The following is a 23,817-nucleotide window of genomic DNA, read 5'->3' on the forward strand; positions in this document are numbered from 1 at the left end:
AAAGGTCAGGAGACGGGCGGTGCCGGGTGTTCCGAGCCCCCGCTTCGTCTTCCCGCTTCGTCTTTTCGTCGTGATGGAATCTTTCTTTTTTTTTTTAATTTTTTTTAATGTTTACTGATTTTTGAGAGAAACAGAGTGCAAGCAGGGGAGGGACAGAGAGAGGGAGACACAGAATCCGAAGCAGGCTCCAGACTCCGAGCTATCAGCACAGAGCCCGATGCGGGGCTCGAACCCACAAACCGTGAGATCATGACCTGAGCTGAAGTCTGACGCGTTACCGACTGCGCCACCCAGGCGCCCCCAGTCGTCGTGATGGAATCTTGAGCAACCTCCAGAGCCAGGGTCAGCAGCTGGCAGGGATTCCAGCAAACACAACACTTCTGCCATGCGTGTACCAGCTTTGGGGTCCTCCAGCTGTGCCTCAGCTAGTCCGAAGGCCCCTTTCTTCCCTTTCAACAATTTCCTTCGAGTCACGTCCCACAGCCATCAATTCCTTTTGGAATAAACCACAGCCAAGTCATTCGCCAAAAATTATAAGCAAAGAAGGAAACCATTTTAGCAGCCTGTGTCTTGTGTTTATGTGACATTTAGTAGATGTGACCTGGTGAAGCTAGAGATGACATCTGTCATAACCCATTGGAGGGACTGGGTGTGTTGAAGGCTCATACAAGATCTATTTAAGGATTATGGACTATTAACCTGAATTTGGTCACTGGGTCCATGCTGCTCTCCTCTTGGATGGAAGTGGACAGAGAGGGCATATTGTTTGTTACAATATAAACTAAGATTCACAGCACATTTACATATCTTTGGAAGAAAAGACAAGGGGATAGCAACTTCTCTGATTTTTCCTAACTTGCTCATAGGACAGCCTAAGATTTTTTTTTTTTTTTTTTTTGGAGTTTGGGAGACTGGAGTAAGCAATGCTAGAGAAAACAGCAAAGAAGTAGCAGAGGACTGACCAAATGTCTGGTCTGTGTGCACTGTGGATCAGTCCTATCTAAGTATAAGACAGAAATGTTCAGAGGAAGCCCAAATCCCAGCAACAGAGCTCCCTATTCCCAGTCCCCAATGCCTGGATGGAAGTCAAGGGACTAATCTCTACCAATGCTGGAGAATCCAACACCAGTTTAAGAGTGGGACAGATCTTGGCAACTGTGAAAGTTGTAGACACATTTTGAAAAGTGTTTTCGGCATGTTTCAATGCAGAGAGGTTTGGGATTGACGGAGAGATGTGAGGAAGCAGAGGCTCCATCAGTCCCAAGCAGCATAGCCAGGTGTCCAGGGAGGAGCCAACAGCACAGAAACTGGGAGGAGTTCTTTAATGATTACCTGTCCAGCTTGTGAGCTGAAGACTGGATCTGTAAGAGCACATGTTTGAGTTAAAAGAGAAGCTTGACTACAAAATGTTACTTTCACATCCCTTCTCTGGTGCTTTTCCTAAAACAGAGTAAGTCTAGGAGAGGAACTTTCTGTGCTGGAACTCTGGCAACTCTTTGACAATTCAAAATGTCACTGTGACCCTGTAAGCATGGTAGATAAAACACAGGGGAATCTGACTCATCTGACTCACAAATCAGTTTTAGAGATCCAATGAATTAAAAAAAAGAAACAAAAAAAGCCCATTCCAAAAAGTCCAGGCCAGGTTGGTATATTTTGTATCTTGTACTCAGTTGGACCAAATCTTCAGTCCTTAACTGCACTTTTATAGGTTCTCAGAATTTCTTATATACCAGTTAGATTGTTCTTACACTTAATCAGTTCCCATGTTTTATGTGCTTTCCACTTGATTGGCAACTCATACTGATAAGCTCTGGTTTTATTTATGGCAGCATTGCCCATAATCTTGCCCCACAGTTAGGTACTGTTTTAACAGCTTTTTGCTCATGATAAAGCAAAAGCTGGCATCACTGATAAATACGAGCAGAATTGGAAATATTTTGTAGGGTGCCTTTGAAGTGTACCTGCCCATATAAAAGACCTGAAAATGGACAGTAGGTGACCTTTCTGGAAGTTGCATTGAATGGCATCCACTAAACAAGGCAAAGGTCATGGTCTTTGTGTAAAGATAAGCCCTCTTTTTTCACCAAGGCAAGAAAAATATGTGTATCAGATTCAACAAGGACAGCAGCAGGACCTGAATGTGTATGAGGAGATGGGGGCTGGGAGAAAGTGAGTTCACAAAATCTCATTTCACTTCTCTCTAGACCAGTGGTTCCCAAACTTGGAGAACATTTACGTATGTATTTATTTATTTATTTAAGTTTATTTATTTATTGAGAGAGAGAGAGAGGAAATGCAAGTCAGGGAGGGGCAGAGAGAAGAGAGAGAGAGAGAATCCCAAGCAGGCTTTGTGCTGTCAGCACAGAGCCAGGTGTGGGACTCGAACTTACAAGCTGCAAAATCATGACCTGGGCCAAAGCTGGATGCTTAACTGACTGAGCCACCCAGGCACCGCCCCAAACTTGGAAAGTTTAAAAAAAAAAAATAATTCCAATGCCTTTTCATGCCCTCCTCCCCTACTGATTCAGCGTCTCCGGGGGTGGACCCCAGGCCTTTGTGTTTTCCAGTTTCCGCAGGTGACTAAGGGCAGCCAAGATCCTGGGCGCCAGTTCACTTACAATGTCCGGTGTTAATTCCTGTGGGCTAATCCCTTTTGTTTATTTTAGCAAATGTCGCCCTCTGGTGGAATAAATTATGACTCAGCCTTTAAAGAGTTTGTGCCTGTTTCATTCCTGTTTAAAACCCTTCAAAATTTCATTTAAAAATGATTATGAGGCTGGTTTGCAGATAGCTATTTGGAGAGTGGGTAGCTGCCTTTGAAGGAGACTTGAAAGGAAGAGCTGGTAAAACCAAAAAGAGAGGTCACGGTTGACAGTTTCAGGAATGTCTCAAAGGTAAGTGTTCTTACTATCACTGTTAATATTTATTGGCTGTTGGGGCACCTGAGTGGCTCAGTGGTTGAGTGTCCAACTCTTGATTTCCGCTCAGGTCATGATCTCATGGTTTGGGGGATTGAGCCCCGTGTTGGGCCCTGTGCTGACAGCCTGGAGCCTGCTTGGGACTCTCCCTCTCTCTCTGCTCCTCCCCCAAATACACGTGAGCATGCTCTCTCTCAAAATAAATAAACATTATAAAAAATATATATATTTAGGGGCGCCTGGGTGGCTCGGTCAGTTGGGCATCTGACTTCAGCTCAGGTCATGATCTCACAGCTCGTGGGTTCGAACCCCCTGTTGGGCTCTGTGCTGACAGCTCGGAGCCTGGAGCCTCCTTCGGATTCTGTGTTTCCCTCTCTTGCTGCCCCTCCTCCGCTCGTGCTCTCTCTCTCTCTCTCTCAAAAATAAACATTTAAAAAATATACAATAATATATATTTATATTATATTTATATATTTACAAATTAATGTTTATAATTACTATTTACAAATTAATATATTTAATATATATATTAACTGTTTGCAATTGTTTGGAAATGTGCAAGTACATGCTTTATGGGATCATCTCATATCTGCACAGCAATTACAGAGGTAGGTGTTGTTTGCCCTATTTTACAGATGACACATTGAAATTTTAAAAGGTTAACAGTCTGGTGGGGTAACAAACAGCTAGCAAGAGGCACAATGTGGAGTAGAACCCAACTACTTACCCGACTTTGGAGTTTGGCTCGGTCGACCCCCAGATGCTGTCACTCATTGCCCCATTTGCTGCTTGTTACTTGTGCTCCTCCCACAGCATTATGATAAGGGACCATTATGTGACCTGTAAACATAGCCAGTAGCCAGGATTGGCGTTTCCCTGGAGTACTGATAACAACCAGAAGTTTGTACAAATATGTGCTGATCAGGGGCATTGCCTCAAATAGCATATAAGCCTCCTGGTCTCATGCGGGGTGGGGTGGGGGGGTTGTGGAAAAGAATGTAAGTAATAGGGGGGCCATCTGGGAAAGAATAGTGAGCTTCCTCTTGGGAGTTCTGCCCTGTGAGATAATTCAATCTAATCTTGACTGCTTATTTGTTCACTTGCCCGCGAGCTGTTGTATTTCACACCCAGTTGTGCCAAGTCTGTATGCCACCGTGGTGAAGTGTCCATAGTGTCACCGTTTATCATATATTAATACTCTCAGAGAGCCAACACGGCGCCAGTGTGGAAATGACTGTCCTCTCAAAATGCCTCCACTTTTTTGCTGGCCAGTCCCTCCTAATCCCCTGGGGTCTGGCTTATTTCCACAGAACTCTCTGGAAACTTCTTTCAGGCAGCTCATAAACATTCTTCCTCTTGTAAAATCCCAGTGGCCATACTTCATCTTGTTTTTCCTGGGCCTCCCTTCAGGTATGCTAACAGTCCTTTTTTCTGAACTTTCCCCTCTTTGGATATTCCCATTTTCTGGCTCTTTTTCCTCCTTCCGGACTGTGTTTCTCAAAGCTTACTGTGTAAACCTTACCTCCTCTCTCTGTTTTCCCTCTAGAACAACCGGATTTTTTTCTTATTTTTTTTAAGTAGGCTCCACAGAGCCCAACGCGGGTCTTGGCCTCATGACCCCAAGATCAAGACCTGAACTGAGATCAAGAGTTGGACACTTAACCAACTGAACCACCCAGGCTCCCTGACATAACCAGATTTTAGAGCAGAAGGCAACTTTAGTTATAATGTAGTCAGCTTCGCATTGCAGATGACTCCATCTCTGACTTCTACGTGAATGATTACTACTCATTCATTCTTTTAAAAAAATTTTGTTAAACGTTTTATTTATTTTGAGAGAGAGAGTGCATGCAGGGGACGAGCAGAGAGAGAGGGAGACACAGAACCCAAAGCAGGCTCCGGGTTTGGTCAGCACAGAGCCTGACACGGGGCTTGAACCCACAAACTGTGACATCATGACCTGAGCAGAAGTTGGACGCTTAACTGACTGAGCCACCCAGGTGCCCCTCATTCATTCATTCATTCTTTTAACAAATATCACCAAGGGCTTCTGAGTACAAAGGATTGGTACCATGAGGGAATATGACAGTGTAGGCAAGTTGGTGAAAGTGTTATGACCTGCACAGAAATAACCACCATGCAAAGCTAACTGTGAAAAGTTTGAGGAGGCAGGAATAAGCTCAGAAACAGAACTATAGTGTTCAAGAGCGAGATGGATCAGGTGGAAGAGAGGGGGTGGGATGGATAGAGCAGGGCGGGGTGGGCTTCACGGAAGAAGTAGTTTCTGTGCTGGGCCTTTTCAGATACAGCAGGGGAAGAGGAGGGCCTAAACAAAGGCCTGGGGAAAGGATGGCCCTGTGTGGCGTCACGGAAGCCTAAGCTGACTCATCAGTGACCCGGGGTTTGGCCTCCCCACGGGGGAGCAGAGGGCGATGAGGTGCGGAAGGCAGGCAGGAGGGCCAGTGGGGTGCTCAAGTCCGGCTGGGCTTTGTCTAGTAGGCGGCAGACAGGACTGAATCTGAGCTTTAAGGGAAAAGACAGGCATTTGAGAGACTGTTAGGATGTCATTAACAAGAGTCACTTCGGTCTTGACCTAGAGCAAGAAAAGGGAGAGAAGAACAAGATGGACACAAGAGACCTCTCCAGGGCAGAATGGAAAGCGTTTGACTGGAGTAGTTACATCCACAAGATAGAGAAGAAGGAATTCGACAAGAGTTCATCAAACATTCGCCATGTTCAAGGGGCTCTTCTCACTGCTGCAACCTCAGAGGGAGTAAGCAAACAAGAGTTGGGGCCAGCCCCTGACCAGACAAGAGGGGCGGATACGCCAGGTTGTGTGCCAGACCTGTTGACTGTCCCCCAGTGGGCACCTCCCAGGTTGGGCCAGTCATATCACTCTACCGTGGTAGTTAATTTTCAAAGATGGTCCCAAACAATACTCTACCCCCACCCCCACCAACCTCCATATGCATATGCTGTGCTGCTCTTCTCGTCCAAAGATAGAGCTGTTTGGGGGCTGGCTCAGTCAGAGCACATGACTCTTGATCTCAGGGTTGTGAGTTCGGGCCTCACGTTAGGTGTAGAGATTACTTAAAAATAAAAATCTTAGGGCATCTGGGTGGCTCAGTCGTTAAACATCTGACTTCAGCTCAGGTCATGATCTCATGGTTTGTGAGTTCAAGTCCCACTTTGGGGGTGAGTTCAAGCCCTGCTTCAGGTGAGCTCGAGCCCCACTTCAGGGAAAACATGAGCCTCACCTTGAGTGAGCCCCACTTCTCTTTTTCTTTCTGCCCCTCATGGGATTCTCTCTCTCTGCCCCTCACTCACTTGCACTCTCTCTCTCAAATAAAATTTAAAAATCTTAAAAAATAAGTAAGCCAAAAAAAAAAAAAAACCTAATTAATTAAGAGCTGTTTCTCCTCCTTCGAATCTAGGCTGGCTCTGTGACTGGTTTTCACCAGAAGTGACATTCAGGGACTTCCCAGCCCAGGTTTAAGAGGACTGGCAGCTTCCATTTCCTTCCTCTTAGAACACTTACTTTGGGGATACTCCTAATGGGAGCCTAGTTGCTATGTTGGGAGAAGCCCAAGCCACAGTCAGGGCACATGGAGAATGGAGTTGCTCTAAGTAACATCTCCAGCTGAGCTCCCTGCGGGCCAGCACCAGCTGTGAGCCATCTAGGTGAGCCACCTTGGATGTTCCAGGCCAGTCGGCTACTTCGAGTTGGGTTCATCCCTCAAAACCAATAAACCCTGATTAAAATGCTGACTCAGTATTTCTAGGAGGACTAAATCAACATTGCGTATGACTACACCCGGCCCATGGCCAACCATCAGTAAAGTGGAGTTTTCTTTCTCCTTTTCTCTTCCCTACCAGCACCTGCACTCTGAGGAAGACTGTGGCTGAAGGGGATTGAAAGAGGGATAAAACGTAGGGGTTTTCTTTTTACCCTCAACTACACTGTGGGCTACTTGACGATAGGGACCGTTTCCTTCCCATTCATGCTGCCCATGCCCAGAACAGGATCAAGCACGGAAGGGGGACTTTAACGTGTTTGTTGAAAGAGCAAGTGAATGAGAGGCCACATCTTCTGAGACCAGAGAGAAGGGTGTTATGTTATGTTGAGGTGGAGAAGAGGGATGTTGGGGGAAATCACACGGGATGATTTGGGTTCCTTTCAGCTTCCACACATCACACCTCCCTCCACCCACACACACCAATGGCAGCTGCATCTGAGCAAGTTACCATGCTGGCTGGACGACTGTTCTAGACGGTGTTCTCTGTCTTCTCTTTCAACCCCCATATGCTGGTGTCTTTCTTATTTACCAGGACCCCTGCTCCACACTCACTTCAGTCCCCTCCAGACTTAGTACTCTTGACTCTCTTCCTGGGGGCTTGGGTCTCAGGTCTTCTGTACAACTTCTGGGTCCACCTACTGTTCTGGGCTAGGACTCCCCACTGCCCCTCCGGCTCCCGGTCCCTTGGTTCACTGGGTGGTTCATAGTATGGGAGGTTAGTAATCCTCTCTCAACAGTGAGGTGTGTAGGTATGAATGTTGGATGAACTCAATCTTCTCAGATAACAAAAAATGGTTTTCGCTAAAACAGAGGGTGGCCCTTAGGAGATTGCATGCTATAGTGACCAAAGAGTATAAGGTTTGAAATCATATTATTATGAGTTCAAATCCCAGCTCTGCTTAGCCATCTATTAATTGTGCAAGTATAATTGAGCCCTGGTTCTGATTGCTCCGGGAATTAGAGCTAAAAACCAGAAATAACATTCCCTACCTTTCAGGACTGTCCCGAGAATTAGAGCTAAAATTTGTCGAGTGCCTTGCCTGTGGTAGGCATGCCATTGTTAGTAGCTCATGTTATTCTTAAGGGGGAGATAAATCTGGACTGTGGAATGTCACAAGGAGTTTGAAGTCCACCTGTCACTCTTTTGCTTAAAACCCATCAGTGATAAATTGGATTTCATCAAAATTTAAAAATCCTCCTCTTTGAAGGACACTGTTGGGAAAAAAAAAGGCAAATATTCACAATACACATATGTGAAAAAGGATCGAAAGAACTCATATAACTCATTAATCAGAAAACACTTTTAAAAGTGGGCAAAAAGTCTTCTGAAGCTGATTTGCCCCAAAACAAATGAACCATTAAACTCATTTGACTTTATCAAGCTGTGTCTTCTAAACCAAAGAAGAGTTTTATTTTAGTAGAGAACAAACTTAAAGTTGATGGAGGGAGGAGGGTGGGAGATGGGCTAGATGGGTGATGGATACTAAGGAGGGCACTTGTGATGAGCACTGGGTATTGTTTGTAAGTGATGAGTCACTGAATTCTACTCCTGAAACCAGAATTGCACTGTATGTTAACTAAAATTTAAATAAAAATAATTATTTTATGTTTAAAAAAAGTGGGCAAAATATCTGAACACTTTACAAAAAGATACAGTAATGGTCATATGCAAAGACTGTCAACATCTTTGGTCATCAGAAAAATGTAAATTAAAACCACAACGAGCTATCACCACATATCTACTAAAATGGCTAACATTAGAAACAGTGACAATACCAAGTGCTGATTAGGATTTGAAATGACTAGAACTCTCAAGCATTGCTGGTGGGAGTGTAAAATGGTACAACCACTTTGGAAAATAGATTGGCAGTTTCTTCTTTTTTTTTTAATATGTTTATTTATTTATTTTGAGAGAGAGCATGCATGTGTACTTGGGGAAGGGGCAGCGCGAGGAGAGAGAGAATCCCAAGCAGGCTCCGCGCTGTGAGGACAGAGCCCAACACAGGGCCCTATTCCAGGAACTGCAAGATGGTGACCTGAGCCAAAATCAAGAGTCGGATGCTTAACTGACTGAGCCACCCAGGTGCCCCCGGTAGTTTCTTATAAGCTTAAAGATATATGCTTATCAGATGATCTAATAATTCCGTTCCTAAGATTTCTTCCTAAAAAGAAATGCAAATGAATGTCCATAAAAAGACTTCTACACTCATGTTCGTAACCACTTTATTTATAATAGCCCCAAAGTGGAGACGACTCAAATCCTGTACACATGTGAATGGAAAAACAAACTGGCATATTCATCCAATGAAATCCCCCTGAGCAACAAAAAGGAAGGCACTACTGATACAATATCAATATCAGTATTTGAGGATGGACCTCAAAAACATTAGGTTAAGTGACAGAAGTCCGATGGCAAAAAGATCACAAACTGAATCCATTTACAAGAACACCAAAAACAGGCAAAGCTATTCTGTAATAACAGACATGGATCAGTGTTTGCCTGGGCCGGTGATTGAAGGGGGTGGGTACTGACTACAAAGAGGCAGGAGAGAAGCATTTTGGAGTGATGAGAATGTTGTGTGTCTTGATTGTGGGGGAGGCCACACAAATGTACCTATCTGTGAAAACAAAACACTAACAAAAACCAGAGCAGATCTATCACCCTCAAAAAGCACTCATGCTGCACCTTTGTAGTCAAACGCTCCCCCACCTCCAATTCCTGGAACGTCTTTTATCTGTTTTGGGTTCCTATAGTTTTCTCTTTTCTGGAATATCGTATAAACAGAATCATAGCATCTTTTGAGTCTGGCTCCTTTCACTCAGCATCACGCCTGCGAGATTCTTTCAAGTGCTGCACGTATCAGTACTCCATCGTATTTTATTGCTGGGTGGCATTCAGTTGTATGGATGTACCACAGTTGCTTAAGATTCCATTAAAGGGCTTTTGGGTGGTTCTACTTTGGAAGGGTTATGAATAATGTTACTATAAGCATTTGTGTACAGGATTTTGTGTGAACATAAAATTCCATTTCTCTTGGGTAAATTATAAGAAACTGTCCAAATTCTTTTCCAAAATGGAAGTAACTAGTTTACATTCCCAAGTAGTAATGGAGCAACGTTCCTGTTGCTTTGCATCCTCCCCAGCATTTCGTACTTGAAGCATAATCTTAACACATCACTATCAGTCAATGAGCACATATACTCCCGATCAAGTATAAAACAGACATTTGGTCAATGTAATTACAACACAGTTAATGTTGCATTAATAAATATTTCATGTCAGTGTTTGTACATGCTAGTGAAAACATCTTCAAGAATCTGTGGAACATTTGTAAAAACAGATCCCATTCTAGGCCACAAAGAAAATTTTGACTCATTTCCCAATGTAGAACCTGTATCACAATTGTAATAACTGCTGAAAATAGTAACAAAAATTTAAGCAGCGATAAAAATAACCACATAGAAGTTACAAACCACTTGCCAAAATAATTATTACTTTGGGTCAAAGAGGAATTTTTCAATTTAGCGAAAGTCTATGTAGAAAATAATGAAAATAAGAGCACCATTCAACTACAAACTCAGGTTGAAATGCTTTTCTTATTACATTTTCCTTATTATGTTAGGAGGAAAAAAGGAAAACAATTCTCAAAGGGAACATAAAGGAAATAAAGATAACCAGATATTGTGACTGTCTGGTTACTGTTCTTTCTCCTGATAAATCAGGCTCTTAGGGGGCAAGGCCATATTCTTATTCTCTGCTACAGTGGGCCTGGAACAACATGAGTTTCAACTGCGTGGGTGCACTTATTTGTGGATTTTTTTTCAATAAATACAATACAGCACTGTCAATGTATTTTTCTCTTTATGATTTTTTTTTTTTTTTTTTTTTTTTTTTTTTTAGGGAGGCTCCCCCGCCAAGGTGGGGCTTGAACTCATGACCCTGAGATCAAGAGTCACATGCTCTACTAACTGAGCCAGGCACCCGGTCCTCCTTAGGATTTTCTTTGTATTTTCTTTCCTCTAGCTTACTTTGTTGTAAGAATATAGTATATGATACATATAACACACAAAATATGTGCTAATTAGCTGTTTATGTTATCCATAAGCCTTCTGTCAACAGCAAGCTATTAGTAGTTAAGCTTTGGAGGACTCATAATTTAGTCAGGAATTTTCCACTGCTGTGTGGTGGGTACCCTTAACACCTCCTCCACCCCCTTCCCTGTTCAAGGGTGAACTGTAGTGAATAGTGTGCCTGCCTTACAATATGAGTTCAATACTTAGAGGCATTTTTAATTTTCCCAAAGTTCGGCATTCTCTCCTTTGAGCTTCCACAGTAGGCTGTTCACAGCTCTATATTTTTACCATTTATCATTTATTTACTTCTTTAAAATTTTCTTTAAAAAAATTTTTTTTAATGTGTATTTTTGAGAGAGACAGAGACAAGAGAGTGAGCAGGGGAGGGGCACAGAGAGGGAGACACAGGATCCGAAGCAGGCTCCAGGTTCTGAGCTGTCAGCACCAAGCTAGATTCGGGGCTTGAACCCACAAACCTGGAGATCATGACCCGAGCTGAAGCCCATGCTTAACTGAGTCACCCAGATGCCCCTATTGTAGCATTTATTAAAGCACTGCACTCACGTAAGTTTTCCACATCACACCAGCCCTTTAAAAACAATTATTTGTTTACCATTCGGCCTGTGCCAGGCAACTGACAATAATCCATTTAATCCTCACGACAGCTTTTTTGAATATTCCTATTTTCCTGAAACCGAGGGTCATCCAACAAATTCCTCACAAGTTCAGGATTTGGTTGCACACACCCTACTTTCAAACATAGGCTTTTTTTTTTTTTTTTTTTACCCAAACAGGTTACTTTGAACTCAGGAACAAGGTTAGATTGTCACCTTTATACGCTCAGCTCTTAGCCTAGCTCCTGGCACAGAATGTCTCAAACAAGTGACGCATTAGTAGGGTGCTGTTTGTAAACGTTCCTTCCGCGTACCGTGGCGAGAAGTGCTAATTACAAGCCAGCGACGTAGACTCGGAAAGAAATCCAGAATTTACGGACGCTGCAGGACTCTCGGTCTTTCTTTCACTCCTATCTCTATGGTTAGCAAGTGACCACTCTACACTCTGGAGGACTCAGCGAGCGCAGATGAGCCCTAGGCGACCTTATTGGCACGTGACCGGAAGTCTGACTTGCTATTGGTTAATGCTGGTAAAGCCCGCCCAACAGCCTCCTGTCAGCTCCTTTAAGTAGACTCCGCGGGGAAGCGCTCAGTCTTTTCGGCGACTGTGAGGTTCGAGAGGTGAGACTTTGTTTGTGGTGGGTCCTGGCGCCGGGTGGGTCGCGGGCGGCCTGCAGTGATGACATGCCAAAAAAAGCACGTGTTAGACTGCTGACGCGGGTGATGCGAACTACAGTCTGAGCCGAGCCTCCGCGGCGGCGGGGAGGGAACGGACCTGCGGGCGCACGTCCTCTAATCCACTGCTATCGTTCTTGCAGATTCCTGCCGGGCCGAGAACGTAGATCACCTTCTACTCCCCTTCGACCTTTCCCCGAAGCCTTTGAATAAAATGGTTTGATCCCAGCCCCGGTCTTGGTGTTTCTTTTCGCGACGCGCTGCCTTTGAGCCCCCGCCGCGCCTGCGCGTGGCGCCGGGGGTCAGGCTGCAGCGCCAGAGCATGCGCTTGCGCATAACTGGGGCCGCGCGGTCCTCCGCCAGCGGTCCTTTTAACCGCGAGCCACACGTCCGCACCCGGCTGCAAGGGGGTAGGCGACGTTGTGGGAAGTGCCCTGGAGAGACTACGGGGATCCTATAGGCCCCGCTACTCCGTTTCCCGCACGTTCCTAGTTCTTTTGTGGAAATCCTGTCGTCTCCGTGATTATCGGGACCTGCAGGTTAACCGCGGCGTGGGGGGGGGGGGGGGTTGAAGGGAGGGGAGTACGTGGCCTTGAGCAGTTTAAGGACCGCGGTGTACTTGACAGGAACTGGTTTCGGTCCTGATGGTGCAAGAATAACACCTGGTTGAGGTGTGGCAGTGATCTATTTGAGAATAACTACCATTTAGGGCCAACTGCTTATTTGGATACTGTACCAAGCATGGGAATAAAAGCTTGGACAAATTAATGTGTGCCAGTTAGCCTCAAGAAGGTCGTTGGGAAGAGAATTTCGATCTTCTGCATTGCCGGGCACGGCAGGCACCTAAGTAAACGCACACTCCTTCCGGGTCCAGATAGGGGAGTAGCAATGTCCCCTGGGTTTGGGGGAAATGTGCATCAGTTCTGAGTACAAGGCAGCACATGTTGAAGGCCGAGGATGCACAAGTGCAGTGTATCAACTGCTTTGGCCGTAATAACCGCAGGGGTCCCCAAATTAACAGGATTGCTAGGCTGTTGAGGGTGCACGGAAGCAAGACGGTCTGCCTCAGGAGAGGGAGATTTTGTTCTAAAGATTTTAAGTAATCTGCACTGAAGGTGAAGCTAGAGCTTACGACCCCCGAAATCGAGTCACATGCTCTACCTACTTAGCCAGCCAGGCGCCCCGCTCCCTGGGTGTGGTGAGGACCGCCTTGCAGTTTAGAAAACCTGCCTGGTGGTCACCAGGAAATCCAAGCTGCTTTGGCAGCTGAGTGACCCAAGTGGCCTGTACCCACTGCTTAATTGTCTCCCTATTACCTAAAAAGGATTCAGTAGAAATAACTTAGATGCTTATCTAGTATTTGACATTGAGAGATTTATTTTGTGAAACAACGCAAGCGACTGTAAATCCCCACATACTATTCGGTTAAGTGCAACAGGGGACTCGTGTAATCTACACAGTAGTGCATCTAGTCCTTTGCCTTTAGTTATTGCACAAAAATTCTAATAGACCAGTGAACAAGACTGACAGGCAAATCGGCCTACACAATGAGAAATCAGAACAGTACACCGACTGGAATGATCAAATAATTTAAGTCAAATGTTTTAATGGTGCGATTAAAGTAGTCAAGGGTTCAGATATATTTTTTCAATATATTAATTTCTTTAAAGTCAGGTTCAGGCAAGGTGCTGTTTAAAAAACCACAATTAGCTTTGTCCACAGATGTAAGTCATCAAAAGTTACCCATGGTAGTTCTGATGTTGAATGCAGCTTTTAAACAATAAAAAATTGTGTTTTAAGTGTACTTCTCAAAGCAAATGATACAACTAGGGAGCCCCCAAACTTGTAAACTAAGACCTTCTGACACAAATGCACAAAATAAGATTGGCAACGTTAAAGAAAGGTCACGTGAGTTCTGAGCTAACGTAGTGTTTAATGTTGAGCAAAACTTGGTCTCAACTCTCAAAGGTGGTAGAGAGTTCTCGCCTTTGGCTGTCAGAAGAGGAAACTGCCCATAACCTCAAAACATCCCGAACCAGTTAGATTTAACAAAGCATTTAGATGGCCTGTAGAAAGCACAGAGCACGTAGGAAGTGCCAGATCGACCTTGCTCTGGCTTTCCGCCCCCTACCCCAATTCTTTATGTGCAGTATTTGACATTTTCACATACCCTCCTGTCTCAGGAAAACATGTGGGATTAGTTAGAAACCAGGTGATTGTACCTCAGTGGTAGAAGCTTGGGATGGTTTGATCTCATGGCTTTGCCTGATGTTCACATAAATCTCGCTGTCCCCACCCCAGCTGATAGGATGTTAGTGTGTGTATGTTCTATGGCTACTTGCTTCCAAAACGCACAATTTAATAGGAAAGGTAAGTTGCTACGCGTATCTCTTTATCATCAGTGAAATGGTTCACAAAGTTCCACTCCCCACCCCGCTCACGTTCCTGAACAGACATTCTCTGGAAGCGTGGAGGGCTGTGTCACCTATGGACTAGAAGTGCAAAAACGTTCCATTGTGCACTGGCGGCCTGAGGAAAAGCTTTGGAGGAGTCGGGGCAAGGGGAAGAAGGCCTTCCAGTTGTAAGCTTTGCTCGCACTGTGCTCTCGCTGCCACAAACACTGGAGCCATGGTGTGAGTCACCTGTCACCTCTGGATCCACCGTGGTCATTCTTCCACAGTCCCTTTGCTGAGTCAAAGCTTTGCAGCAGGCAGTGCAGACACCAGTTCCCGGATGCGTGGAATGACACCGCACAGTGGAATGGGCACCGGCAGGCAGAGGGCAGAAGCTGTGGCACAAGGGCAGACCAGTGCTACAGCGCAGATGGGCAGCCAAGAACCCCACACTTTGAGCCAGATCTCGTAATACTGGGAAGGTCAGATCTTCACCCATCACAGCTGGTCAGCAGCCTCCACAAGTGGGTCTTTGAGGAGGCAGGAAGCAGAGCGAGGGTCCATGGCTGAGTGCATTATGGGGATATAGACATCATCCATGTTTGGCATGACAAAAACCTTCTGTAGAAAGAAATTAAAGAATAGCCGTGTGGAAGGATGCTCGGGTTCCTCAGGCTGTTGCTCTACTCTGTTCTGATAATTTTAGGTTTCAGATAAGTTTTAAATGTACATATGAACCAACTTTTCGTGCACATTCTAAACTAATTCCTCTGCCACATTTAAATAGTTGAGGAATCACAGTGCATGAACACAGGTCTGAGGCAGAAGCAGCCTTTGATTTCATGTACATATAAGAAAACTACTCATGAGTTCATAAATATTTAACACCATTACTTTAAGAGGACTGGCTTAAGTTGCTCATAATATTTCCAAATTACTATGTCCAGAACACATATTCCAAGTAAGTTTATTCACTTAAACCCTAGCAAAAAAATGTAGGCTAATTTTTTTTCACACCAGAACCAGACAAAGCTATACATGAAAGAAATTCTACCATAATGATCACGTGAAGGATCATCAGTGATTGATAATGATGGTACTTTGACTATCATGTTTATAAACTAATTTTATGCAAGTGAATCCTGGCAATGCATTCAGTCTTCAGTAATGCCCTCTTACAAAAGCAAAAAAAGGTGGCTATGGGAGGGTGTAACAGTCACCTGTCAACTTCCCAACTTGCCTCAAAAATACCAGGAGCCAATCTCTGACCCTTGGCCTTTCTTTTCCCCCTTGTACTGCAATACCCCTGAAAGAGATAACCCACTCTAATTCCTATTGTAGGTTCTAGGGAAAAGAAAAAAAAAAACCTAAAGGTTGCCTTTCCTCTCACTAGGTTCAAACTACTTTTCTGCTTGGTGATAATACTAAGCTTCCCAGAAATTGGTTTTCAGCTAAAGTTAATCCATAGCTTTTGTTTACTCATTTGAGAGAGAAAGAGAGAGAGACAGAACACGCACCACATGCGAGCCGGGAAGGGGCAGAGAGAAAGGGAGAGAGGGAGAATCTTAAGAAGGCTCTGTGCTATCAGCACGGAGCCTGACTCGAGGCTTGATCTCACAAATCGTGAGATCATGACCTGAGCTGAAATAAAAAATTGGACACTTGGGGCGCCTGGGTGGCTCCGTCGGTTGAGCGTCCGACTTCGGCTCAGGTCATGATCTCACAGTCTGTGAGTTCGAGCCCCGCATTGGGCTCTGTGCTGACGGCTTGGAGCCTGGAGCCTGCTTCAGATTCTGGGTCTCCCTCTCTCTCTGCCCCTCCCCCGTTCATGCTCTGTCTCGCTCTGTCTCAAAAATAAATAAACATTTAAATAAAAAAATTGGACACTTAACCAACTGAGCCACCCAGGTGCCCCTAATCCATAGCTTTTAAATAAAAACATAATTTTTCAAAGGCGGTATCTTAAAACATACCACTGCAAAAATATGGGTCTCCTTCAAACGGTGACATTTATTTCAAAGTAAATTGTTTGCTAATCCATAAAACGTTGACAGACCTCGAATATCTGATAAAAATTTGGTAGATATAGCTCATCCCAGGGCCTCGGCTACATTATTTCCTTTGGTGGCAGAAAGCAGAAAACAGGCTTGGAGAATGAGCTCTGGCTTAGTGGACCCAACTTTCGGGTTTCCTCTGAACTACTTAACAGGGTTCTGTGGCTGAGGCTCCGGGTTTCTGAAATCGTACCTAAGATGTTATGCCTGTCTGATCATAACACGTACTTTCCTGGGATGAGGGTCCATAGCTTTCATTAGATTCTCAAAAGAGGATCCTGACCCAAATGAAATTCAGAACCTCTGTTCTGCCCTGAGCTTTGAGACTCGTGTGAAACACACACCAGATGATACCACACGTTTACCTGAAACTCCTGTTCCAGTTTCTTCTCTATCCAGTCTGTCACATGAACTAGAGTCACTTCTCTCTCTCCAAGTTTTGGCCGAGCTTTCAGCTCTACATATGGTGGCTTCCGGAAACCATACCTTTTTGGAGAAGACAAGTAGCAAATAACTGCATTTAGAGGCAGACAAGGAAGTAGACAAGCACCAACAGCAAACATTCTTCATGTACCCAGGGCTTCTCCCCATGTGAATGTTCTCTTACTCTGAACACCCCCTCTAAAAATGATTCAAGGCAGCAAATAGGAATTGCGAGCTCCCACGTCCCTGGACCATGTGTAGGGCTGTGATGATTTGAGAACAGTTCTGACAAACTGGGAGAGCCAGGAAGCACCACTGGAAAAGTCTGTGACCTGGGCGATGTTTTCTGGTCTTTTGCTTCTCCTGAAATGGCAAGGATCTCTTTCGTTTCTATTTTAATAAAGATAGTGTATGTGCATTACAAAACCCAAAATATACATATGTATAAAGCAGAAAGTGAAAGATACTGCTTCTCTCAGAATCTTATCCCCAAGACGGGACCACTGAGAGAAGCAAGGTCAATTTCCCCCATACTCTTAATATGCATATGTAAACAGAGAACATTCTATAACCTGCTTTTCATTCCATCCTCTACAGCATGCTTATTAAGGCTTCCCAGTGGAGCTGACTGGCACTCACTCTGTTGGTAAAGGATCCAGACAAGAGACTGTGTGCTATCAAACTACCTAAAAACTTCCACCTGGCATGGACCAATGTTTTAAAAACTACAACAAAAACATCAAATTGCTATAAACATATCTAAACACTCTCAAGATCTATACTTCTCTCTGGATTAATAACAAATGTACTGGGTAGCACTATCCCAGAAGCATTTAATTTCATCTTCCACTGAGCAGTGGCATCTGTAACTGATACATCTTAAAGCATGAAATTACGTAGGTGAAGGTATGTTGTATCAACTCTTACTATTAAAAATTATTTTTTTCTTAGGTTTGGAAGACTGTACAGTAAGATATTAACAGTGGTTATTTTGGGATGATAAGATTATAGGCTTTTTTACCCCCTTTTTTTTTTTCATTTGTTCTTTTTTTTTTTTTTTTTTTTTTTACAATGAAATATCACTCTCTAGAAATAAAATCTAGGGGTGCCTGGGCGGCTCAGTCAGTTAAGCATCCAACTCTTGATTTTGGCTCAGGCCATGATCTCATGGTAGTGAGATCGAGCCCTGTATTGGGCTCATGCACGGAGTGTGGAGGCTGCTTGGGATTCTTTCCTGTCTCTGCCCCTCCCCTGCTCATGGGTGTGCTCTCTCTCTGTGTCAAAATAAAGAAATACACTTAAAAAATTATTTAAAAATAAAACCTAAAAAGGTATTTTAAAGTTTTTACTGGGAAATACCAGCATCCTCATCAAATGGTCAATTCAAAAAATTTTCTGATAAATCTTTTAAAAAAATTTTTAATGTTTATTTATTTTTGAGAGACAGAGAGACAGAGTGTGAGCAGGGCAGGAGCACAGAGAGAGGAAGACACAGACTCCAAAGTGGGCTCCAGGCTCTGAGCTGTCAGCACAGAGCCCAATGCGGGTCTCAAACTCAAGAACTGCGAGATCATGACCTGAGCCAAAGTCAGACGCTCAAGCGACTGAGCCACCCAGGTGCCCCTGGAATGTCAATTTTAAACTGCAGTTCACAGATAGTGATGTTCTTTTGCTGGATCCATGAATAGGACATTTCACCGGTTCTCAATGCTGGCTTAGTTCTCCATGCTATGGATCCTGGGGGCTGGGTGCATCTCCGTTTTTAACAAGTCTCCAGATGACTGTGATGTGCAGTTTGATTTGAGGGCCACTGGTTCATTCGATGACAACTCCTCGGATAGACCTCCTCCCACAGTAACCAAGTGCATAGGTTCTGACTTCTTAACACCTCGCTCTAACCCAGGGAGCCTTCCCTAAGCACCTCAGCCTCTGCGGAATGCGTGATCCCCCTCTGTAAAGCAGGGATAACAGTGGTACCTATCTCTGCAGGATGTTGTGAGGCACTTACACCCCAGGCCAGGCAGAGAGTAAGAGCTCTATAGACGGCAGCTCTTCTAACTGGCGGAAAGAACTGGCTTTAGAGAGGAGGAAGACCGAGAATAGAAACATGTGAAGATGAAGCTTTAAATGTGAATGAACCGTTCACAGAAGAAAGAATTGGATTTGTGACAAACATTAAGGTTCCATGAAAAACGTGTGTAAGTGCTTCTGCCCAGAGGGCACTTTCCACAATGTCAAGGGTACGCAGGCTGGATTTTTATGGCCACGCAACAGGTTGTACGCACCATATTCGGTCAGTCGGGGGAGGTGGAATGTTGACTGCCAGGGTTCCTCTACATTCTTGCACTTCCACAGTGAGCAGCAGGGGGGTATTGGAGACTTCTTCAATCTTCTTTTTAATGAACTCTGTCTCTGTTGCTTTTTGGAAATATTTTGACTTGGTAATTTTATCAACAAACCTCATAATCTTGCTTGTTCGATGACCCCCAACATACCTTTAAATGAAGGACACAGATGTTAGTATAAACTTTGCTCCTTCATACACAAAACCTCTGTGGTTCTTCGTTCACCTTACTCTAGACCAGAGTTTCCAAACCTAAGCACTACTGACATTTTGGACTAGGAAATTCTTTGTGGTGGGGGCTGTCCTATGCACCGTACAATGTTTAGCAGCACCCTGGTCTGAGCCTTCTAGGTGCCAACAGCATGTTTCCCTCAGTCATGATAATAAAAATTGCCTCCAGACATCGCTAAATGTCCCCTCGTGGGCAAAACAACCCCCAGTGGAGAAACCACTACATTAGGGAAGGTGTAGACATCAGACAGGACCTAAGTCTTGACCAATGGAGAGACAAAGTTCTCACAGTGCAGAGAAGGCATCCCACCTGTCCTCCTTAACAGCCCTCAACTACTGAACATAAATCCCGAGTTCTCCTAGAGAAACATCCCCATGTCTACACAGCAAATAGGAAATCATGCTGCATCTGACAGGGACATAAAACACAGTCATTAACTGTCTTTTAGGTGATGGCATACCAACTTTCAGTGGCAACTACTTTTCAAAGGGCTTAGAACTTTTTTCTAAAGAAAAATGTTACCTCAGGTGGCATGCTAGAAGGCCACGAAGCAAGCTTTTGTATCAGGTCCTATCAACCATAGGATTGCCCTAAGGAGAGAGGGTATTTGCTTTTTAAAATCCTCTGGAGTTCCAGAGTGCCAGGAAGAGTATGTGTATATGTGTAGGGAAAAGCAGTCATTCTTAAGGTCAAGAGGGTAGATTTTAAATAATGAACCCAAGTGTTAGTATCGACCCTTCCACGTCCAGATTCTCTCCAACTTCTGTAGGATCTCAAAAGTGAACAGGTTGATATTTTCTTACAGATGCTTCTGAATCTCTGGTTTCTTTATAATCTTAGTTGCTTCAACTCACTTCAAATAATTAAAAGATCCTTACAGAGAAGCTGTTTAAGCATTCTTATTATTCCACAGTCCGAGTTACAGACAAAGGGAGCCCCGAAAATGAAGTCCATCACCCAAAAGATCAGCTAAGCAGCCCACGTCTTCAAAATTCACCAAAGAAATCACCCGAATGTTCCAGCCTTGTAGGAACCGGCAGCCCAATGAGAAAGTGTGACCCAACTGAGGGCACCGATGCTCTCCATCGGGCACTAGGGGGAGATGTTGTGTAAGCTCCTTGTACTAAACACGCCTTTCAATGCTCTATTAATAATTTTCTTCACTGGCCCAAGAAAGCCATTTTGATGGGGATCTTCTTAGCTATGGAAAGAATTCTTGGGTCTTTCTGCTGTGGGGGCTGGAGTTTTAAGCACTGACTCTGGGTTCTTAATGTAAAAGTCACTCACTCAATACGGAGGAAGAAGAAAGATTATATAGGACACCCAAGTTGGTGCCCTGAGCCCCGGAGCCCTGGAAGCTGGATCCACTCACCCTTCAGCCCCTGGGAGGAGCGGTTTGTCTCCCGCGCTGGGCTCTGGAGCGTCGTCTTCATCAGAGGAGCCAGCACTGGAGGACTCCTCATCACTGTCCGCCAGACAGTACGCCCTGGGCCTGCAACTGATCAGGGCAGAGTCACCACCGTAGCCTGCCCTTCAGGCTCTGCTTAGAAAGAGAACACACATGCTCCACCGCCATCACCGCTAACATGTCCTCATTCTCCCAACCCACCCAGAAAAGAAGAGGCTGGATCCAAGAGCCCTCGGGTTGGTCAGGTTACCCGGAGACTCTTCAGTGCCAAGTGCCGTGAGAGCAGCACAGGACTTGGGGCTCAAGAGTTCCATTCTGTGCATGCGTCCGGACAGGTGGTGGGAGTGTGATGCTGTCCACACAAAATGCAGTGATCTCATCGACAGTGCAGCAGTAGCCAAGTGGCGGGGCGGGGGGCGGGGGGATGGATGGAAAGCACGATGGTTGCAAGGGTGAGGTGACAGCTGATGTTGGCGACATAACCTCCTCTCACACATGACTGGATGACGGGGATGTTTAGGCAAGTCCCTGGGCTCTGCCTGAGTTCAGTGACTCTGATGCTTTCTGCCTTAGTTACCTCCGGATTAGTTTTGACTCAAGACTCCTTCCTAGTGAAATTATGTGTCTTATCCCATACCTGCTCTAGCTCCTAAAGGCCACAGAAAAAGCCAACAATCACAAGGGACAAACCTCAAGGGACTCTAGGAAACAACCGACAGGAGAGCCTAGGAAGTTGCCCGGAGAAATACAAATTTAAAAACCATTTAAAAAAAGAAAGTGATACAAAGCCTCGTCAGTGAGCAACGTTCCCCATTAATCTTTCCAGGGATACTCAGTTTCCAGAGGCATGGGGGTTACTAGATCACCAGCAGTGGCGAGGGCCACTCTAATGGCACTGGGGGGGGGCGGTTCTTGGCCGGGATTCGGCCCCACAAAAGGCAGCTCCCTCCCTGGATGGCGGCTTTGCTTCAGAGAGGTAGACAGGTAGGGCCCACCTCTGAGGCTCGGAGACTTGATTGGGATGAAGCCAACGAGGGACAGAGTAGTCTCTGAACACTACTAAGCAACCAAATGGTCACAAAGCAGAGCCTTGCATTTCTGATAAGGACAAAATTACTGGGAAGGCAGCAGAGCTTAGGTCCAATCCCTACAGGTGTGATCCCTACGGGGTTTCCCTCCGATGCTCACAGGGGGGCAGTCATCTCCTGGCCAAAAGTGGCCAAGGGCACCCAAGGGCAGAGCACACACGCTCGTGCAGACTTGAAGGCCCAGCAGAGGCCCCAGCTAGAATGGTGGAGCTGAAATCTCCACCCTGTGAAACAAGAGCCTGACTGTAAGAGGACCTCACAAGTGTCCTCCCTGGCAGGACACCCGGATCCTCCCCGACCCCGGCTCTGAAACATTAGAGCCAGCCGTTCCACCAACAGGCTTGCGTACAGTTAAAGGGAAACTCCCCGTGCACGTACAAAAGCCTCTTGTCCCTGACCATGGAGACAATACCTAACTGACTCTTTCTTCCTCCTTCCGTTAGAGTCCTGGCTAGTCCGGGAAATGCTATGGGTGTTCACTGGTCGCAAAGCCATTTCAGAGCTTTCCCTGGTTAGGCAGTCCTCACAGAGATCTTCTTTTATATAAAATGTGCGCAGCAAAATATTAGTCCCAAGAAAGCCTATAAATTGGGTCTTGAGATGCGGAAAGTCAGGGAGGCAAGTCCCCAAGATAACACAACCATCTGAGAAACCCATCTCACTTGGCCATCGGTACGAGGACTGCTTCCTGGCTCTAGATGTGCCCTCAGACGAGGGGTCTGTGTCCCGCCAGCGCAGGTAGCCTCTCCCCCTCCACGCAGCACAAAAAGCTGCCTCAGGATCTGTGACCGCAGCGAAACCTGCTGAGCCACCAGCCCCTCCTGTTCCCCACTGGTATTTGTCATCTGGCAGCCTCCAGCCCTGCGGCAAAAGATGCCAAAGGCTGAGCACTGCAGAGAGCTCTCGGGTTCCCAAATTAATCCTCCGCAGGACAGAGCACAGGATAAATTTTGCGGCTTGAAGTTAATAATTTAGACAGTGCCATATCAGTGCAAGTGGATCAGATGACATAAAATTCTGATTTTGACCAAACGGTTACCCCAACGTGGCACCCAATCCTTACTAACTAAACATGTAACTGTTTGGCTCATATTTAGTTTTATAACTCAACATGAATTTTATGATCTCATGATGTCAGCATGAACTTCAGAGAAAGATACACTGCACATCCTTATATAAGATGTGCTGGGGGGGCACCTGGGTGGCTCAGTCGGTTCAGTGTTTGGCTTCAGCTCAGGTCACGATCTCGCAGTCCGTGGGTTCGAGCCCTGTGTCAGGCTCTGTGCTGACATCTCTGGGCCTGGAGCCTGCTTTGGGTTCTCTGCCCCTCCCCCACTCATGCTCGGTCTCTCTCAAAAATAAACATTGAAAAAAAAAATAAAAAGATGTGCTGGAACGTTAATAAGCCTAGTTTTTTTAAAACACACCTTAGAATCCAGATGAGTATGACATCCTTTCAAAGAGCCGCCTTAAAGGGCTAATTCTAGTTTTGCTGCCTCTGCTAAAAATCTTTGGATACGTGCTTGGAGCCAGACACATAAGAAAAAATGAATTATTTTATCACTGATACTCTATCTTGGACCAAACATCTTATTTCTTGGTCTCAAGATCACCATCACCCGTGAACAACTTCTAGCAATTTCTCTAAGATCCAATCCATCTACAAAGCAGGATGATTCACTGATACTCAGAACAGTTAAAAGAATGTCACAGGCTCTGGAGGCAGTCCTAAAAGGCAGCTTCCAAAGAATGCTTTAAGTGAAGGCTGCATAGTTACATTAAGCAGCCCAGTGA

General features: G+C 45.1%; 1 protein-coding gene, 1 long non-coding RNA gene and 2 other non-coding genes across 15 annotated transcripts in view; 3 read left to right on the top strand and 1 right to left on the bottom strand.

The window, feature by feature from the left end:
• The first annotated feature begins 11,190 nt into the window (after positions 1 to 11,190).
• On the top strand, positions 11,191 to 12,309 carry LOC113596078 (uncharacterized). Its single transcript, XR_003416776.2, has 2 exons — positions 11,191 to 12,027; positions 12,225 to 12,309. It is a non-coding gene; the product is annotated as an uncharacterized LOC113596078 (long non-coding RNA).
• On the top strand, positions 12,080 to 12,149 carry LOC113596102 (small nucleolar RNA SNORD104). Its single transcript, XR_003416811.1, has one exon. It is a non-coding gene; the product is annotated as a small nucleolar RNA SNORD104 (small nucleolar RNA).
• Positions 12,310 to 12,338: 29 nt separating the features above from the next.
• LOC113596103 (small nucleolar RNA SNORA76) lies at positions 12,339 to 12,471 on the top strand. Its single transcript, XR_003416812.1, has one exon. It is a non-coding gene; the product is annotated as a small nucleolar RNA SNORA76 (small nucleolar RNA).
• A 1,183-nt stretch (positions 12,472 to 13,654) lies between these two features.
• TEX2 (testis expressed 2) overlaps positions 13,655 to 23,817 on the bottom strand; it is a 104,606-nt gene continuing 94,443 nt past the window's right edge. For 10 of the 12 annotated variants that reach the window (XM_027048010.2, XM_027048012.2, XM_053212621.1 and 7 more), the window contains 4 exons: positions 20,900 to 21,025; positions 19,237 to 19,446; positions 16,894 to 17,014; positions 13,655 to 15,095 (listed from right to left, as the gene is read on the bottom strand). In XM_027048010.2, coding sequence (XP_026903811.2) covers positions 14,973 to 15,095; positions 16,894 to 17,014; positions 19,237 to 19,446; positions 20,900 to 21,025 — 580 coding nt within the window. In that variant the 3' untranslated portion in view covers positions 13,655 to 14,972. Of the gene's footprint in view, positions 15,096 to 16,893; positions 17,015 to 19,236; positions 19,447 to 20,899; positions 21,026 to 21,045; positions 21,068 to 23,817 lie in introns of those variants that run through there. The other 2 variants (XM_027048015.2, XM_053212624.1) reach the window with 2 other exon arrangements.

This window comes from Acinonyx jubatus, chromosome E1 (assembly GCF_027475565.1).
Source record: "Acinonyx jubatus isolate Ajub_Pintada_27869175 chromosome E1, VMU_Ajub_asm_v1.0, whole genome shotgun sequence".
Taxonomy (NCBI): Eukaryota; Metazoa; Chordata; class Mammalia; order Carnivora; family Felidae; genus Acinonyx; species Acinonyx jubatus.